This window comes from Rhinolophus hipposideros (genome assembly GCF_964194185.1).
Source record: "Rhinolophus hipposideros genome assembly, chromosome: 20".
Lineage (NCBI taxonomy): Eukaryota > Metazoa > Chordata > Mammalia > Chiroptera > Rhinolophidae > Rhinolophus > Rhinolophus hipposideros.
The window spans coordinates 21857789-21878543 of NC_138066.1; the positions used below are offsets into that span (position 1 = coordinate 21857789).

A 20755-nucleotide genomic window follows, 5' to 3' on the forward strand; every position below is an offset into this window, starting at 1 on the left:
AATAAATGGCAAATTAAGATGAACATGTCTATACCTATACCTGGTTGCAAGGGGAAATTATTTAACATCAAGTTAGTAGAATAGACTTATAAAGGAAGAATACTTTCTCATTGAGTTAGAGGGGTTTTTCTCAAGATGGCTCAGGACAGCCATCTAGAGGGCATGGTTATCACTAAAAGAGCTACAGGAGAGGCTTTTACACAGTGAAGAGACATTAGTATATTGAATTAATTTCCTGGGTTATAGTAAAAGAAGATTAACAGTAGTAGAAGATAAGATCTAAAAACTTTGGGTGTTTTTATTTCCATGTCAGCACACGAATCTTAGAGGATTCCATAATTCAGTCAAGTGAAACAATGTATGAGTGTTTAAAGAGTTTCTTGATAAGACAGATATTAGATTTCTTACATAAAGCTGTGCATGCAAGAACCATTGACCTGTCGACAGTAGAAATTTGTCAAAGTCATTTTCTTGTGGGAAACCACAGTATTGGAGTATATTGTATTCTGTCGTTGATGTGGTCTGTTGATGAGTGCACAGAACATTTGGCAACATGAAGCTCACCACTGATGCGAAGAGATCTAGTATATTATAGTGGGTGGAGTAGGAGGGAAATTTTAAGTCATGCTTTTTTTTTAGAGCTCATTTTATCAGCTTTCAGTATGTTTTGAAAGTTTAAGACTGCTTTCATTCAGGCTTACTTACATGTATATTTGTATCTCACTTTTTTTCTTCATCTCATAAAACCCACTCTTTGGTATCACCATAGAACATACCGTGTTTCCCCGAAAATAAGACTGGGTCTTATATTAACTTTTGCTACAAAAGACACATTAAGGCTTATTTTCAGGGGATGTCCTCCTGAAAAATCATCTAGGGCTTGTTTTCCGGTTAGGTCTTATTTTCGGGGAAACACGGTAGTACTCAAGTTTTTACCTCTCCTATTCTGCTATCAAAATCTTAATCTTGCTTTATATTGTTATTCTATTCTTTTTCCTTTTTTTCATATTTTAAAAAATATCCCCTTGGAAAGAATGTTTTCTGTAGTTTAGCATTCTTCATGCTGAGCCTCCAGCTTTAAGTTACGGTTTGAATAGCATTCCTTTGGCTTGGGGCTGGGAAGATTTTAAAATAAGAGTATATTATATATGTTCTGTAATACACTTGAAAAGGCACCCTTGTGGATATAGATCCTCGGGAAAACACTTAAGTAAAAACATTCTGAAGTCAATGAAATGGAATTTACTGGAAAGTTAGAGGTGCTACTGTTTTCCTAGGCGCTCTACTTGTGACAGTTAAGTGTAGATTGAGCCCAGGGCTCAGCACATTAGAGACTTAAGGAAGAAATCATTTCTTCAATTTTTCCTCTGCAGTGGTGGTGACCGCGGTGGCTTCAAAAATTTTGGTGGTAAGTGCTGAGTATCCCAAAATGTTTCAGTGGAAATGCTATATAAATCTAAAAGCCACCAATACCCCGCAGACGCAGTCTAAGCCCTTTTTTTTACTCTGTTGAGGCTGGTGTGTGTTGTGTGCTTTAAGAAAAAAATTATATATATATATGTATACATGTATATATATCAAAACATTAAAAAGCCAAAGTTGATCTCAAATAGTCCAATGGATCTACACAGTGAATTTGCATGAAAGAGTCTGGTGACCAATGAGGCCTTCACTGGATTTTGACAATACGTTTTTTTAATAAAGGTAGCTGACATGGTGTTTTTAAATTATTAGGGTTTTCCAATCAGCCTTCACAATCAGAGCTTAACAAAAGTGATACTAGCGTAATGCTAAAGTGGCAGGTGCCGTGTGGGACAAGTTAAGGAGATATTGACATTCATCTTGATTTCTTAAACTTTTAATAAAAATTTATATATTTGTAAATCTGTTATGGTTGACTTTTAAGGATTTTGGAAGTATTAACTTTTCATGCCTTGGTTATTATTACTATTTTTCAAAAATATTTCTAATGAGTTGTCTTAAATAGCTTTTTTTTCCTTTTTTTTTTTCTTTTCTCTTAGGTCACAGGGATTATGGACCCAGACCAGATGCTGGTAAGGTTTATGGCAGTTTGGAACTTTGAAATTAAGAGAATGTTAGTTTTCCATTTTTCTCAAGGGAGAAGTGTGTGTGTGTGTTTGGAGGAGTTAGTACAGGAGGAACATTTAATTTGATAGTACTGCCAGAACTGGGGGAACTTTACTTCCAAAGACATCCCAGAAAGAAAAATTCAAGGGGATTGATTGGAAAGCTTGCTGCGAAAGAATTGCTATATTTGTGATTTCCCATGCTCTACTTTTTCTTTTATGAAGAATACTTGATTTTATACTGCTAATTGGCATTATTTAATTACTACAAATCAGATTTGAGGGAATTGGTATTAATTGGGAATTAGAAGTAGAAAAGCTATGTTTAATTAAGAAAATATTACATTAGATTGGTAGTCTCCTCAGTAGGCCTAAGAAACCTGAATTCATACATGAGAGAGTTGTCTGACTGGGTAGAGGTCACTAATTTCATGTGGCTTTTTATTTTTGAATGAAATGCAAGGCTACATGGAACCTTTTGAAAGTTATGATTTAGAGATTAAAAATCTATTTGAGCCAAAAATTTTAATATATATTGAAATCAGAACTTTTGTTTTTGTTAAGATGCCAAAGTATTCTATATGGATGGCAATTTCTGAATTATCCCTTGATGGACTGAATTTTTGTACATCTTTCTTACTTTGTTGTACTAATCCAAAAGTGTGCGTGTAAGGTAAGGTGTGTGTCAAGGTGCCCCTACCCTCTGGTATATACAAAGCTTGTTGGCAATGAATGGGAAACCAACAGTTCTGCTTGGCTTGCTTGGAAGTCCAAACTGCCAGATTTGGGGACTTTTCTACTAGAGAGCCTTAAAAGTATTGTTTAGCCATAAAGAATTAAAGTTCTCGAAAGAAAGGAGTGCTAATTTATAAACTTTCCTTCATCTCTTCATGAGCTTTTGTCCTGTATCTGAATCTAAAGAGTGAGATTTGTAAGATCTCTCTGAATCGTCCTTGTATATTTCACAGTGTGGACTTGATTCACTTTATCTTAAGTTTAGTTAATTGACCATATAACTATTGTGACCATTTTGCATGTTCATATAAGATTTTTCTTATGTTGGTCCTTTTTTCTTTTGGTCATAGAAACAGTTGAATATTGGACAATATATTATTGTTCTTGGTTACTAAGCAGGATGTAATAAAACCAAGGAATATGTAAATTAACTTTATTTTTTCCCCCCCTTAGATTCAGAATCTGATAATTCAGATAACAACACGATCTTTGTGCAAGGACTTGGGGAGGGTGTGTCTACAGATCAAGTGGGGGAGTTCTTTAAACAGATAGGAATTATTAAGGTGAGTGAAAAGTATAGCTAATGTTGAAAATGTCGTAATTATTCACATCCTCTGATTAAGATACATAGATTACATAATAAGCCTATACTCCAGTAAGGCTTGTCTCTTAAAATTCCCTGATGCACATGCCCACCCGTGTCTGTAGGCCTTTGCTAAATTTGCTGAATATATGAATGTTTTTATTCCTTGCTTGTGTTCACCTTTATACAGCCTTCTACAGCTTTAGCTATCAATCCTAGGGCTCTAAAAATAGTCTCTGCCTAGTTCCTAAAATTGTGAGAACCAAATGATTTTGTGAGAACATTTTATAGATTCTGAAATGCCAATATATGCAAACTCAAGTTGTTACTGACAACTTTTTATTTTGGTGTTTCATGTCTGTGATGCATATTAGCCTAATATATAGCTTTATTTTATAACTTGTTTACTTGTGTCATGTGTGCTATTTGTTTCATGCAAATATTTTTCATCTCTTCAACTAGAAAGCAGTATTTAGAGCAGGGTTAGTATTAGCTTGTAGCATTTGCCTGAAATCAGTTGGCAGTTGTCCTTGTTTTGGTGTCTATGGAATTACTCATTTTTTCCCCCTTCTTGGGGAGCTAAAATTTCTTAAGGATTTAATTACACATGTAATATGTAAAAAAATTCGCAGTGCTGATTAAGCAAAAATTCTCCTTTGTCGTCCACATTCATCCCAGCCAAATCCAGTGTGTTCTCCATAGTGGTAATCTATTGTTTTACTTAGTGAACATTCTTTTTGGCCTTTTTTGTTTGTTTTACAAGGCACATATTTACTTGAAGCATTATTTACATTTTTTTGTGGGTTTAAAGAAATTATACGTAGACAAAACAGAATACTATATATCGTTTTTATGGCTTGGTTTTTACTTACTGTGTTTTAGAGTTTTCAGAACTGACAGATAATTTCATTTGTATATTGTACATCAGGTGCATAGTATTTTCTAATATGGACGTGTGAATTCCTTTTGAAAAATAAATTACATGGTTCCTGATCACTTTCTTAAAATGCTAACACCAGCTTGTTTGTTCCTCAGACAAACAAGAAGACCGGAAAACCGATGATAAACCTGTACACAGACAAGGACACCGGGAAGCCAAAAGGGGAGGCAACAGTGTCGTTTGATGACCCTCCTTCAGCTAAGGCAGCCATTGACTGGTTTGACGGTATATCTCATTCATACAATTTCAACATGTAGTTTGGATAAATGTTTTTTGTTCCCCCCCTTCGTCTGCCTCACCCCCCACTCCGGTTCAAGCCATTGTTTCTCAGTCTAGTTGTGTAGGACACAGCTCTCTGGCCCATGTGGGTGTTATGAGCCTTGCGCTTCCCCTGGCTGAGGCAGTTGGTTGCCGGTTGTCGGTAGGCCACTCACAGCAGCTCTTGCCAGCTGCTGGCTGCTCACGCTGGCTGTCCACGCTGGCTGTCAGCCACTCACACTGGCCTTTGGCTGCTCACGGCAGCCCAGCTCCAGGGAGAGCTGTTGTTCACAATCTTAGCTGTAGAGGGTGCAGCTCACTGCCCATGTGGGAATTGAACCGGTGACCTCAGCGTTAGGAGCACGGTGCTCCGACCACCTGAGCCACCAGGTTGGTCCTTGGATAAATGTTTTCTAGTCTTGAAGTCAAAATATGTTTTGGTTGACAGTGGTCATTTTCATGCTTACTTTTGTAGACACTAAAAATGCAGGCCAGAGTTTTTACATACCATTAGAAATGAAATGAGCTTTCTCCTTGTGTGTCTAGAATATTTCCTTACATCATTCCTTGTGCTTGAGGCCACCCTGATCTAGATGTAGAGGGTTGGCCTGGTTGACCCTATATATATTTTAAATTTAGATTAATTTTCTTTCAAATACAAAGAAGAAATAGTAAGACTTCTTTCCCCTCTGAAAAATAATAATGTATGGGAAAGTAGAAGAGCAACCATAGTCCTCTACTCAGAGATAACCACTGATAATATTTTTTATTAACTTTCCTTCTAGAGTTTTAAAATGTATTTTGAAAATAGTTTATACTCTAAATGTAGTTTTGTCTCATATTTTTTTCACTTAACATTTTAGCATAGTCATTTCCTCATGTTGTTATAAATTTACCTGTATTTTCCAAAACATACTTGCATTTCTTCTTCAAAGATGAGATTGTGATACTCTGTCCTTACCTCCATATTCTTTACTTTTTTGCAATAATCCATCAGGCTCCATCACTTTGCTCTTCCTCACTTTCCTGCCTTTTATTTTTTATAGTTTCTGTGAATTATAAAGCAATTTCTTTTGCTCATGATATGTTAAAAATTATGGTGCCATTGGCCCACAGCGCATATGAGCCTCTTAAACTTCTCCATAGTCCAGAGCTTACTAGGTCTTTTTATAGCTTTTAAAATATTGATCCAGACTGGTTTTCTATGTCAAAGTGCATGTCATACCATCTGTCATCGTGGAAAGTTGCTAGCCACAATGATTAGGGCTCTGGTTAGAGAGCCAGGACTCCTGGATTTATAACCATTTTATGAATCCTTGAGCACCTTTATATGACAGTTCTCTTAGTTAATATAAAATTAAAAGATTAATTTCTGTCTCTAAGGCCCTGGGGCAGCAGAATATGTGTATATGTGTGGGGTATGTAAGTAATCACATATGCACAGGTTATTTTTATTTTATTTTATTTCATTTTTTTAAAATTAGTTTCAGGTGTACAAAACAATGTAACAGACATTTCACCCTTTAAAAAGTGATAACCCCCCTCCTCCAATCTATTGCCCTTCTGACATTGTATATATCTATTACAATTCCATTGGCTCTATTCCCTATGCTGTACTCCATATCCCGTGACTATCTATCTATCTATCTATCTATCTATCTATCTATCTATCTATCTATCTATCTATATACACACACTAAATTATAGTTGACATACAATATTATTCAGTTTCAAGTGTACAGTGCCAGTGGTCAGGCATCTACACCGTCAATGAAGTGGTCTCCCTAATAAGACATGTGCCCATCTGACACCCTACAAAATCTTTACAACATTATTGATTATATTCCCCAAACTATCTTTCGTATCCCTGTGGCATTATTGTAGTTATCAATTTGTGCTTTCTAATCCCCTCCCCTTCTTCCTCTTCCCACTCCCCTCCCATCTAGCAAACATCAGTTTTTCCTCTATATGTGAGACTATTTCTGTTTACTTTGCTCATTTATTCAGTTCTTTAGATTGCACATATAAGTAAGATCATATGGTATTTGTCTTTCTCCGACTGACTTATTTCACTTAGCATAATGTTCTCTAGGTCCATCCATATCGTTGCAAATGGTAAGATTTCATTATTCTTTATAGCCGAATAATACTCCATTGTATACATGTACCACAATTTCTTAATCCAGTAGTCTACTGATGGGTGTTTCAGTTGTTTCTAAGTCTTGGCTATTGTGACTAGTGCTGCAATAAACATAGGGGTGCATATATTTTTTTGAATTAGTGTCTTGGATTTTTCTGGATAGATACCTAAGAGTGGAATTGCTGGGTCATAAGGTAGTTTTTTGAGATACATCCATACTGATGTCCATAGTCCATACTGATGTACATTGGCTGCACCAATTTGCAACCCCACCAACAGTGTACAAGGGTTCCCTTTCCTCCACAACCTCCCCGGCACTTGCTGTTTGTTGATTTACTGATGTTAACCATTCTAACTGGAGTGAGGTGGTATCTCATTGTGGTTTTTATTTGCATTTCTCTAATAGTTAGTGAGGTTGAGCATTTTTTCATGTTTGTTGGCCCATCTGTATGTCCTCTTTAGAGAAATGTCTCTTCATGTCCTCTGCCCATTTTTTAATTGGGTTGTTTGTTTTTTTGGTGTTGAGTTGAATTGAGTGTTTTATAAATTTTGGATATTAATCCCTTATCAGATGTATTATTGACAAATATCTTCTCCCATTCAGTAGGTTACCTTTTTGTTTTGTGGATGGTTTCCTTTGCTGTGAAAAAACTTTTTAGTTTGATGTAATCCCATGTTTATTTTTTCTTTAACTTCCCTTGCCTGAGGGGATATATCAGTGAAAATCTTACTCAGGGTAATGTCTGCAAATTTACTCCCTATATTTTCTTCCAGGAGTTTTATGGTTTTGGATCTTACGTTTAAGTCTTTAATCCATTTTGAAGTTGTTCTCGTATGTGGTGTAAGGAGGTGGCCCAGTTTCATCTTTTTGCTTTTGTCAGTCCAGTTTTCTCAGCACCATTTATTAAATACACTGTCTTTACCCCAATGTTTTGCTTTCATTGTCATAGATTCAATGACCATATCGGAATGGATTTATTTCTGGGCTCTCTATTCTATTCCATTGATCTATGTATATGTTTTTATGCCAGTACCATGCTGTTTTGATTACTATAGCCTTGTAGTATGATTTATTGTCGGGTAGCGTGATACCTCCCATTTTATTCTTATTTCTCAAGATTGCCGTGGCTATTGTGGGTGTTTTATGGTTCCATATAAATTTTAGGATTATGTGTTCTATTTCTGAAAAAAATATCATTGGTAATTTGATAGGAATTGTGTTGAATCTATATTGCCTTAGGTAGTATTGACATTGTAACTATGTTAATTCTTCCTATTCATGAACGTTTATTTGTAAATGTTCCATTTATTTGTACCTTCTTTGATTTCTCTCTTCAGTGTCTTGCAGTTTTCTGAGTACAGGTCTTTTACTTCTTTGGTTAAATTCATTCCTAAGTATTTTATTTATTTATTTAAAAAAAGCTTTTATTTGGTGTGTTTTTCCAGGAACCATTAGCTCCAAGTCACATAGTTGTTTCAATCTATTTGTGGAGGATGCAGCTCACATTGGCTCCTGTGGGGATCGAACCGGCAACCTTGTTATTAAAGAGCACCGTGCTCTAACCAGCTGAGCTAACTGGCTGCCCCAATATTTTACTGTTTTGAAGCAATTGCAAATTGGATTGTTTTCTTGATTTAGCCTTCTGATAGTTTATTATTGGTGTATACAAATGCAACTGATTTCTGAATATTAATTTTGTATACTGCTACTTTACTAAGTTCATTTATCAGTTCTAATAGTTTTTGGTGGTGTCTTTGGGGTTCTCTGTATATAGTATCATGTCATCTGCATATAATGACAATTTTACTTCCTCCTTTCCAATTTGGATGCCTTTTATTTCTTTTCTTGTCTGATTGCTGTGGCTAGAACTTCCAGAACTATGTTGAATAAAAGTGATGAAAGTGGGCAATCTTGTCTTGTTCCTGATCTTACGGAAAAAGGTTTTAGCCTTTCCCCATTGAGTATGATGTTAGCTGTGGGTTTATCACATATGGTCTTTATTATATTGAGATGTGATCCCTCTATTCCCACTTTGCTAAGAGTTTTTAATCATAAGTGGCTGCTGGATTTTGTCAAATGCTTTTTCTGCATCTTATTGATATGACCACATGAGTTTTATTTTTCATTTTGTTAATGTGGTGTGTTAATTGATGTTGTGGATATTGAACCAACCTTGCATACCAGGAATGAATCCCACTTGATCATGGTGTATGATCTTTTTAATGTATTGCTGAATCTGGTTTGCTAGTATTTTGTTGAAGATTTTGGCATCTCTGTTCATTAGGGATATTGGCCTGTAGTGTTTTTTTTTTTTTTTGTAATGTTTTTGTCTGGTTTTGGGGTCAGAGTAATAGTGGCCTCATAAAATGTGCTTGGGCGCCTTCCCTCCTTCTGGACTTTTTGGAATAGTTTGAGGAGAACAGGTGTTATTCCTTTTTTGAATGTTTTGTAAAATTCACCTGTGAAGCCATCTGGTCCAGGACTTTTGTTTGTTGGGAGCTTGTTGATTACTGATTCAATTTCTTGGGTAGTAATCAGTCTGTTCAGAGTTTCTGTTTCTTCTTGATTCAGTCTTGGAAGATTGTATGCTTCTAGAAATTTATCCATTTCTTGCAGATTGTCTGATTTGTTGGAATATAGTTACTTGTAGTATTTTCTTAAAATTTTCTGTATTTCTGTGGTATCTGTTGTCACTTCTTTCATTTCTGATTTTATTAATTTGGGTCCTCTTATCTTTTTCTTGGTGAGTCTGGCTATGGGTTTGTCGATTTTGTTTATCTTTTCGAAAAACCAACTCTTGGTTTCATTGATCTTTTGTAATTTTTTTTCGGTCTCTATTTCATTTATTTCTGCTCTGATCTTTATTATTTCCTTCCTTGTACTCTTTTTGGGTGTATTTTGCTGTTCTTTTTCCAGTTCCCTTAGGTGTAAAGATAGACTGTTAGTTTGAGATTTTTATTGTTTCTTTAGGTACCGTGTTTCCCCAAAAATAAGACCTAGCTGGACAATCAGCTTTTATGTGTCTTTTGGAGCAAAAATTAATATAAGACCACACATTAGAACTGATTGTCTGGCTCGGTCTTATTTTTGGGGAAACACATTAGGCCTGCATTGCTATGAATTTCCTTCTTAGGACTGCTTTTGCTGCATCCCATAGATATTGAGTTGTGTTTTCATTTTCGTTTGTCTCAAGGTATCCTTTGATTTCTTCCTTGATGTCGTTGATCCACTTGCTATTTAGTAACATGTTATTCAGCCTCCATGTATTTGTGTGCACACATTATTTTTAAAGCTACTATTTGCATGTGGTAAAAAAAAATTTCAAACAGTACCAAGAGTATATAATAAAAAATGAATTTTCTTTCCACCTTTGATCCCCAGTGATCTCATTTCCCCTACTGAGAGTTAGGCATAATAGACTGTATATACAAGCATTGTGTATATAGGTACATGTATAGGTACATACAGGTGTATATATAGGTATACGTGTACGTGCACACACACAGACACACACACATTTACTCCCTTTAAAAAACAAATGGAAGCAGACTACACACATTCTGCACTTGGCTTTTTTCATGTAAAAATATTAGATGTAGGTTTTTTTTGCTTGGTAAGAAGTGACTGTCTCCCAGTAACTAATCTACTTTATTCAGTAGATTGTGTGATGTTTTAGCACTGTTACCTTGACTCTTTGGGGACAACAGTGTGTTTGAATTTCTGTGAAGACATGTCATTTATTCCTCTGAAGTTAAAAATGTCCAAGACAGGTTAACATTTTTGTTGAGAAGTACAGATGTGGAGTAGTGTTTCTTCAAAACCATTTTCTTTTTCCTTAGGGAAAGAATTTCATGGCAACATCATTAAAGTGTCCTTTGCCACCAGAAGACCTGAATTTATGAGAGGAGGTGGAAGTGGAGGTGGGCGACGAGGTAAGGTACTTGTTGCTCACTGGCCTGGATATTGTACAAAGGGTTTGATTTTTGAGTCCATGTGCTGTCCCTATTGTGTGACCTTCTACTACCTCTATCTCTCTCTAGGTCTTTTTCCTTCTTTGTTAAACTGAGGGTGGGTATTAAATAGATTAGGTAAATAAGGTGTCATAATATCTAAGAGAGTAGTGGGAGAAGTTTGTAGAAATCCCTTTGGAAAGCTGTATAGCAGATTGTTATTCACCTGGAAGTCAGGAGGCAATAATTTAAATGATACCTGATTAGGTACTTAATGTGACCAGTTTGTAAGTTTTCTGATACAGTTACTGCCAGCTTGTTCATTTCTATCGAGTCTAATTCTTTAAATTTGGAATATGTCTTCTCACTTAAATTTTATCACTGAGATTCTCTAAGAGGGTATTATGGAAAAGTTTTTAGTGCATTATTTGCACTGTAATCTGTGTCTGGGGTCTTTTCCTACATTTCCTGCATGTGCTAAGTAAAGCCCCAAATCGAAGAATCACAAAGGCCTACCATGAGGTATTTGGGAGGGCTGCCCAGTTATTGGTGGGCACTTGCTCTTAATTCTTTAATCTGGTAACTTTGTCTCTGCTTTGCTAATGTCTGATGCTGATTTTTCTCCCTTCCTCCCCGACATTCCCCAGGTCGTGGAGGATATAGAGGCCGTGGAGGCTTTCAGGGTAGAGGTGGAGACCCCAAAAGTGGGGACTGGGTTTGCCCTAATCCGTAAGTATCCCAGTTACTTTTTGGGAGTAGGAGTTGGGATTGAGGTTGGAAGGTACAAGGGGGGTTCTGAATGCATCAGAAACTACTGGGGAGCATTTTATTTGCTTTCTTTCTCAGATCATGTGGAAATATGAACTTTGCTCGAAGGAATTCCTGCAATCAGTGTAACGAGCCCAGGCCGGAAGACTCTCGTCCCTCAGGAGGAGGTAGGTCAGCCTTTTAATAGCATCTGTATGGTATTTATCTTCTGACTAGCATTAGGGAGGCTTTACATTATTCTGATGGCCTCACTGGTTTGCATTTCTACCTTGCAGATTTCCGGGGAAGAGGCTACGGTGGAGAGAGGGGCTACAGAGGTCGTGGGGGCAGAGGTGGAGACCGAGGCGGCTATGGAGGAGACAGAAGTGGGGGTGGCTACGGAGGAGACAGAAGTGGGGGTGGCTATGGTGGGGACAGAAGTGGCGGTTATGGTGGAGACAGAGGTGGCGGCTACGGTGGGGATCGAGGAGGCTATGGTGGGGATCGAGGAGGCTATGGTGGGGACCGAGGGGGCTATGGTGGGGACCGAGGCGGCTATGGTGGGGACCGAGGCGGCTATGGTGGGGACCGAGAGGGTTATGGAGGGGACCGAGGAGGCTATGGAGGGGACCGAGGAGGTTATGGAGGGGACCGAGGAGGCTATGGAGGAGACCGCGGAGGCTATGGAGGGGACCGAGGAGGCTACGGAGGAGACCGAGGAGGCTACGGAGGAGACCGAGGAGGCTACGGAGGAGACCGAGGAGGCTACGGAGGAGACCGAAGTGGGGGGGGCTATGGAGGAGACCGTGGTGGTGGTGGTGGTGGCTATGGTGGAGACAGAAGTGGAGGCTATAACAGGGACAGGAGTGGAGGCTATGGCGGAGACAGGAGTGGTGGCGGCTATGGCGGAGATCGAGGCGGCTATGGAGGCAAAATGGGAGGAAGGTGAGTATTAGAGTGTACTTTTTACCTCATTCCTCCTAGATTTTAGGGTCTGAGCTGTTTTTATCACATTTTCTTATTGTCCAGTTTTTTGGACCTTGAATTCCCCGTTGGCAATACTGTCAATTAGGATGGAGATCCTTTTAGTTCCCTGCTGAGTAATTCCTAAAATTTATTTTGTTTTGGAAATTCTTATTCATAAATCTATATTTGTATGAGTGTGTGTGGATGTGTATGTATTATTCTTTCCAATGGCTAAAGACAATTGAGATTGAGAGGTAATTTGAAACTGTAAATCAGAGGTTCTTAATCTTAAGTGGTGGGGAGACCACTCCTTTCCTAGGGTATGCTTTTTCAAGTCACATGTGCTGCCTGGCAGTTGTTTTCCTGGGTTTTCTGGGAATCACTTTTCCAGATGAAAATCCCTGACGGTACTGATGGAAGTGTGTTGTACACGAGTGGTGTAGAGGCAGAAAAAGTTGAATAACCAGTGATATAAAATAACTTCATTTATCATTCTAAGCATTTGTATGCCAGGGGTAGGGCAGAATGGTGAGAATTGGTATGGTATGTGGTTAAAAGCACAGAGTTCGGAGACAGAGTGCCTGGGTTCAGACCTTGACTCTACCACTTACCAGCTGTGTGACCTTAGGCAAGTTACTTAACCCTTTGGAACATTAGGACTCTGATCTTATACAACGGAGCCAGTGGTATTAATACCTCCTTCATGGAGTTGTATTAGATTATAACAGTTGCTGGCCCATAGTAAGCACTGTGTAATTGTTAGCTATTAGTAATTATCATCTATTGAACACTTCTTACCATGTGGCAAATCCTGTGAAAGTCTGTATATTTTAGTTCTAGTCCTGTCAGCCTTATGAAGTAGATATACTTACTGTTTTATAGAGTTAGAAACTTGAGTAACTTTCCCAAGGTCACATAGTAAGTGGCAGATCCAAAGTTCTTACATGAAAGTGTATGCTTGCTTATTCCACTATGCCACTTTTAAGAGTGCGCGAATTGGCACAGTTTCTGACCTGAAATGCCACAGTGATTTGGAGTCCTTATTGGAGAGTTAGTGATAGCAAATCTTCTAAGAACTTCACGGGTCTCACGGCTGATAAATTAGACATTCATTAAGCACCTCTAGTAGTAGAGCAATCAGTCATGGTGTCATCCTCACAGAAATTGTCAAACTGATAGCAGTCACCAGTACCCTGAAGAAGTGTTTGGTGCTTCCCTTTGGTAGAAAATTAGAATTTAGTCTGGCTCTTTATTTTTCATTTCTAGAAACGACTACAGAAATGATCAGCGCAACCGACCATACTGATGACTCTTTTGAATGTTCCTTTGTCTCTGACATGATCCGTACTGAAATTGCCAGAGTTTTGCCTGCTGCTTTCCTCGTGGCCTCTTCTTGGGTAGTGAAATTAAGTGACATTTGGAATTTTATTTGGGTGGGAGGGCTGGGACAGTTTTTCTTTCAGAAATGTCCGTTGAAATTTTCCCCTGTAGTTTCCAACTTTCTCCTTCCCAACCCTTGAAGCTAAGTGCGTTGTAAAATATTGCCAAAATGGAAAGTGTTTTGTAATACTGCAATAAAGGCTGCTTGTTTTGTGGACTTTTGTACATTAGTGCATTGTTCTGTCACACTCAGGGTTCAGTTACAGCAGATTCTAACCCTAAAGAATTAGGAAATGAATTCTACTTCGTTAAATTAAAATGTTACTTTCAACAATATTTATTGAGCTTCTATCCTGTTTAGAACAGTAGTTTCTAAGAATGTCTGCATGTCAGAATCACCTGAAATGGTTGTCAAAATTATGGATTCCTAGGCCTCATTCCAGGTCTTTTGGATCAGAACTTGGTGGAGGGGTGTGGTGGTAGGACTGGGGATCTTTGTGTCAGGCTTACTGGGTGATATTGATACAGTCAGTTTAGTTCCAGTTTACAATTGAGAACCATTTATTTAGGGCAGTGTTCTAGATGCTGGGAATATGGAGATCTAAAGGCTAGGTAGGATGAGTAAGGATTCTATAAGCTAGGGTTAATGTGGCAGTGTACATGGTGTGGTATTTGGTGTTCATTAAAAAACAATTTCTCCTACCCTTACCAAGAGCCTAGGACAGGAACAGATGCTGTCCTGACGTCCAGATGCTGGATATGTTGCCCATCAAGCAAACACAATGTACAGTCTGATTAAGTGGTCCAATTAGAATAAGTACAGGATGCTTTGGAGGGATGATTTAAAGGACACTAAATTCAGCTGTGGGATCAGGAAGGTTTGGTGAGTCTTGAGGGAAGAGTAGGAATTGGCCAAGTAAAGAGGCTGGGGTGAGGAAATGGTGTTCTCCGCAGAAAACTAATGACATGAACAAATAAATGGGAGTTAAGAGAAGGTGAGGAACAGGCTCTGCTTGAGGAGAAGTGTATGTAATGCATTGTGATTGAAGGGAGGAATTCAAGAATGGACATCCAAAAGAGAAAACTGGAAAGGTAAACCAGCTGTACGATAAGGTCCTTGCATTTCATTTTCCCCTGCCTCCACGTAGGGAGTGATTAAAAGATTTTAAGCAGGGGAGTGGCCTGACCTGAGTGGCATCAACTGAAAGATGATTATGACTGCCTTGTGAAGAGTGGACAGGAGACAGAATGGTACACCGGTGAGAGATGATACTGGTCTGAGCTCAGTGAGTGGATGAGGAGGAGATAACTAAATAGATTTGAGAAATAATGAGGGAAGTTTGACAGGCTTTGACTGGATGTCAGAAATAGTGGGGAGGGAAGAGTCAGGTTTCTGGCCTAGGCAGTTGGGTAAATGTGCTGTTCACTGAAACGGGAAACACTGGGAAAGAACAGATTTGGGAGCATATTATTTTATAGTCTTATATTAATTTTTGCTCCAAAAGACACATTAGAGCTGATTGTTTGGCTAGGTCTTATTTTTGGGGAAACAGGATATACATAAAGTAGGACTGCTGTGTCTCCTGGTCTTAATAGAGTAGCCTTATGTAGAAGCTATCCTGTAGGGCCCAGTGGCGGTTTCCTTGGTCTCCTGAGCTAGATGCTGCAGATATGTCCCTTGTGTGGGTTGTGTGTGCCCTCCTGTTGCAGTTGAGCCTTGGTTGCTGTTTGTACAACAGTGGGAGGGATTGACCCTTGGGCTGACTGGTTGTGAGGATTGGCTGTGACTGCAGTGGAGGAGCTAGTGTACAGAGGCTGACCCAATGTAGTAGAATTCGCTTTAGCAGGGCTATGGTACCTGCCCATTCTGTCCTTTGCTCCATGGAGGCAGTCGGGTGGTGCTCTGGTTCTGTTGGAAATCAGCCACTGGAAGCAGGCCACCCGGGCCTCCTGGGAGAGGCCCCATTGCGGGCCAAGTCAGTTGCTGCTTGTACCCTGCCCGGGGCCACCTGGAATGAGCCACAAAGGGACCACAGATGGCCACCACCTGTGCTGGGCTTGGAGGTGCCTGGGAGAGGCTAAGCTGCAAACTGAGGCTGGCTGCAACCAGTGTCGGGCTTGGGGCTGCTTAGGAAGAGAAAAAAAGGCATGCTAAGGTCAGCTGTTTCTTGTTTGGGGTTTGTGAACCTTTGAGATGAGAGATTTTAGGAACGTCCATAGCATGAGCCAAGATGGGCCGTTTGTATGGAAAAGCCACTGGACGTGGCTTGGGTGGGCCTGCAAGTTAGGTGGGGCAGGGTTTCAGAGAATCACCAGGGTGGGCTGAATGGTGTTGGCTAGGTTGATGGAGACTCAGATATGGCTACTGCCTGAGTCTACACACTGGGTGGGGGAAACGGCTCAACAAAGACAATGGCTTATGTCAGCACTTCTGTCTGGAAGAAAGCTGCCCCTCTAGCCCTCTCCCTTATATCCCTGGCAGCTTTTCAGCTGCTGCTCCAGCGCTGGAACTGAGTAGGTGTGTCTGTCAGCGAGTAAGTCCATGCATGCACAGGCTCTTTAAGAGGAACACCTGAGACTCCAGCCACCCTGTTTCTCAGCCACAATCTCCACTGGTTTTCACAGCTCAGAAGGTTTGGAGACTTCCTTTCTTAGCACTAGAACCCTGGACAGGGGTGCCTGGTGTTGGGTTGGGACCCCTCACTCTTGAAGGGGGGCCTCTGCAGCCAAGATATCCCTCCCATTTTTTAACTGCCACACGTGGGTTTCGAACCAGATTGTTCTGCGTCTCTCCCCCTCCTAACCAGTCTTGATGTGGCTTCTGTTTATCCTGTTGTAGTACTTCTGTTCAGCTAGACTTCAGGTAACTCTCAATGATGGTGCTGTAGTTTAATTGTAATTTTGATGTGGTGGTGAGAGGAGGCAAGCACAGCATTTAGCTATTCTGCCTTCTTGACTGGAAATCTTTGTCATAATTCTTGATGGTACCAAATATGCTTCTGCTTCAGTATGTTTGTATATGCTTTATCTACGATTCTCATTCTTCAAATAGTCACATGGCTGACTCCTTTCATTACAATGTTGGGTCAAATTTCATCCACCTTTTTCCCTCCCTCCCTCCCTCCCAGGCCTTCCTGGTCTTTCTATCTAAATACTGCCTTTCCCTAGTCGCTCTCACATCACATAATGTCTTCACAGTACTTGTCACTATTGGAAATGATCTTTTTGTGGTTGTTAATTTCTCTCTCCATTAGAATATGGGCTCCAGGAAAGTAGGGACCTTGTCTATTATTGTTCACTGTTCTACCCCAGTGCTTGGAACAGTATCAGGCACAAAGTACCATATTTTGCCGTGTATAATGTGCACCCACATTTTTGGCCCAAACTTTCAGGGGAAAAAAATCTTTCATTTTCATTTTATTTTAAAAAGATTTTATTGGGGAAAGAGAACAGGACTTTATTGGGGAACAGTGTGTACTTCCGGGACTTTTTCCAAGTCAAGTTGTTGTCCTTTCAATCTTAGTTGTGGAGGGTGCCGTTCAGCTTCAAGTTGTTGTCCTTTCAGTCTTAGTTGTGGAGGACACAGCTCAGCTCCAGGTCCAGTTGCCGTTGCTAGTTGCAGGAGACACAGCCCACCATCACTTGTGGGAGTCAAACCGGCAACCTTGTGGTTGAGAGGACGCGCTCCAACCAACTGAGCCATCTGGGAGCTCAGCAGTGCTCAAGGTGCCGAGTTCAATCTTAGTTGCAGGGGGCGGAGCCCACCATCCCTTGCGGGACTTGAGGAGTTGAACCGGCAACCTTGTGGTTGAGAGCCCACTGGCCCATGTGGGAATCGAACCGGCAGCCTTCGAAGTTAGGAGCATGGAGCTCTAATCACCTGAGCCACAGGGCCGGCCCATCATTTTAACTTTTTAATTCAAATTTTTATTTGTTTACATTTAGGTACTTGTTTTTTGTATTGTAAAGGAATTTTAACATTTATTTTTTAACATCATAGTACAAGAAATTTTATGTAACAAATAATTACAGAACACAAGAACAGATACAAGGTACAAGAAATTTTATGTACCAGTAACAAATTTATGATATTTGCACATAGAAGGCCAAGAATTCTTTGCCATTGCAAGTTTGTCATAAGTTCAACAAAACCGATTATCACATTCCAGGGTATTTTGCATATGGATATCGTTATTGATTTCTAGAGTTACTCTTTTAACTTATAAGTAAAAGAATTAAAAACATTTATATAGATATGGAATTAGTACTACCATGTTTCCCTGAAAATAAGACCTAGCCGGACAATCAGCTCTAATGTGTCTTTTGGAGCAAAAATTAATAAGACTATAATATAAGACCGGGTCTTATATAATGTAAGACCGGGTCTTATATAATGTAAGACCGGGTCTTATATAAGACCCGGTCTTACATTAATTTTTGCTCTAAAAGACGCATTAGAGCTGATTGTCCGGCTAGGTCTTATTTTGGGAGAAACATGGTACCCATGTATAATGCGCATCCTTATGTTTCCCTCACAAATTTGGGCAAAAAAGTGTGCATTATACTCAGCAAAATACGGTACTACTTGACGTTGGGATAATTGATGTTTAAATCCCTTGAAGAAATGGCATCCAGAACTCTGGTGGAGGATTTGCCTTCGAGAAGAATGCCTCTGGCATTGTATTTGGAGGTGAGGATAGGTGCCGATGCTGATGATGATAGTAACAAATGACTTCACATTTATTGGGAGCTTACTGTATGCCAGGCACTGTTATAAGCAATCTATGACTGTATTAACTCTAATTCTCACAACAGGTGGTATAGGGAACACTTCACAGAAGAGGTGAAGAGAGTAAATGATTTTGATTGCCACTGGGAAGGAGCTTTCCAGGGTACAGTGAGGAACAGAGACACTGAGGTAAAGCAACTTGCTCAAGATCACATCTCTTAAATTAGATCGTATAGCAGAGGTGGCAGGAAGTTGAGGTAATTTCATCTGATGCCTTTTTTTTTTTCTTAAGAGAAAATATAGTGGTCTATTAAGAGTTGGGGAAGTAATATGATAGGAAGTTTGAAGAGACTTTAGGAAATGTGAGGCTAGCAGAGAAGGCTTGAAATACCATTGTAGGAAATAGGAAAGTATTGTGAGTTGGAATGCATAAAATTGCCAGACAAGAAGAGCACAGTTAAGGTTGGAGACATGTATTTTGGGAGTATCATTCTGTCTGGATGTGTGATTTTTTTTCTCCAGCTTTAATCAGCAACCTGATAATAGGAATAGGCAGTTTGATTCAGGGTTGGCTATGAGAATAGTGAGGATAGTGGTTGATGGCTGGAGTCTAGGCTTAGTAGGAAGGAAAGTAAGAGGTGGCTAATAGGGAGAATGTGGGGAAGTCAAGAGCTTAGTGTCATTGATGAGATTCAAAGACTGGTAGTGGAGATAAAAAGAGCAGGATAGATAGAATGTTTGGATCAGAAAGTATATGTTCACAATTTTGGAGATGGAGCAGTTCCTGGGGGTGATGGGGTAGGTGTGGCCATGGAAGTGGGTAGCTACAAAGAATGGAAGCCTTTTGGTTGAGATCAAAGACTTGAGGAGCGGAGTGTTGGAAGGGACACCATCAAGGTAACAGTAAGCCCAAGGTTTAGGGGTTTAGGCGATCAGTGAGAGACAATGGGGAAGCTGGTTGGAGAGCCAAGACCCTCAGAAAAATGATTTTTATATGAAGGTGAGGTTCAGTGGTGACACTGGAAGGGAATGTAGGAGGATGAGCAACACGAGTTTTCAGGAAGAGGCCAGTTCAAGAGAGAACCAACTTTCAGTTACAACAGAGATAGATGAGAATGTTTGAAGAAGAGGAGGAGGGTATAGAGGACCTTCCTTCTTTTTTTCCTTCCTTCCTTCCTCCTCTCTCTCTGTCTCTCTGTCTCTCTCTCTCCCTCTCCCTCTCTCCCACTCTCCCACTCTCCCACTTTCCCATCAAAGGGAGTATCCAGAGATTCCATTAGAGAGGAGAGAGAAGAGGGGTGACTTACATTTTGGATGGTGTCCAAAGATCATTCCCAGCAGATCGTGATGGCTGAGAGGAGTGGGCGTTTCAGATCTCCAAGAGAAGCTGGCCACAGCTTGGATTAAGCATGTTTCTAAGAGTATTGGATCTAGGTGGTTTTAGTACTGGGCAGCCTCTGGTACACTGGTGGCGTACCAGATGGTGAGTGCTCTGTGCAGACCTTTATGCTCAGTGCTCTTAAATCTGGTGAAGATTGGTGAAATAAGGATGGAAGTGCTGCCGAGCAAAGACTGGTATTGGCTAAGTAATAAGACATCCCCTGGAGAGACCCCGAAATATGGAGGAAGATGGGTTGGAGATCTGTGGGCAGGATTTTGCAGGAGTTGAGAGTCTGAATTACGTAGTTAATAACTCCTTGTTTGTGCCCACAGGCTGTTAAGGCCCAGGGAAACGGGTTAAATTGCTTACTGGCCCTAAGGTGCAGAGTGGGCAAGAGAGGAAGATTGCTTTTCCTGTCTTTGGTCTTTGTTACCACGCTGTTAGAAGTAGTGTGCTTATACTCCAGAATAGGGAAACTACTCTTTCAATTTTTCTTACAACTCTCGGTGAGACAAAACATGAATCTGGAAGTGGTGGGGAGATGAATTTGAGTGACACACCGTGCTGGATTCACATTAACTGTTTGGACTACTCTAAAACCTGGAATTTGGGGAAGTGAAAGGGAGCATCTGCTTAACCTTTCTTTGCTTGAGAAGAACTTGATCTGCCATTAGATCACTTCAATAAGATTGGGGCATAGTTGGGGGTGTCAGGACTTTTTAAATCTCTGGTTTTCACAGACTTACAGACAACACTGAAGAGAGGAAAAGAGAAAAGTTCCCATTTGAGTGCTTACTGTGTAATGCCAGGCACCTTTATGCTTTGTATTGTTTAGTCCTCATAGGATCTCTCTGAAAC

General features: G+C 39.9%; 1 protein-coding gene across 1 annotated transcript in view; it reads left to right on the forward strand.

The window, feature by feature from the left end:
* Positions 1-14003, forward strand: part of TAF15 (TATA-box binding protein associated factor 15) — a 31945-nt gene extending 17942 nt beyond the window's left edge. Inside the window, exons 8-16 of the mRNA XM_081027443.1 lie at positions 1374-1408; positions 2022-2054; positions 3276-3385; positions 4441-4570; positions 10584-10676; positions 11342-11423; positions 11541-11629; positions 11738-12386; positions 13674-14003. Coding sequence (XP_080883569.1) covers positions 1374-1408; positions 2022-2054; positions 3276-3385; positions 4441-4570; positions 10584-10676; positions 11342-11423; positions 11541-11629; positions 11738-12386; positions 13674-13713 — 1261 coding nt within the window. The 3' untranslated portion in view covers positions 13714-14003. The remainder of the gene's footprint in view (positions 1-1373; positions 1409-2021; positions 2055-3275; positions 3386-4440; positions 4571-10583; positions 10677-11341; positions 11424-11540; positions 11630-11737; positions 12387-13673) is intronic.
* The last annotated feature ends 6752 nt before the right edge of the window (positions 14004-20755 follow it).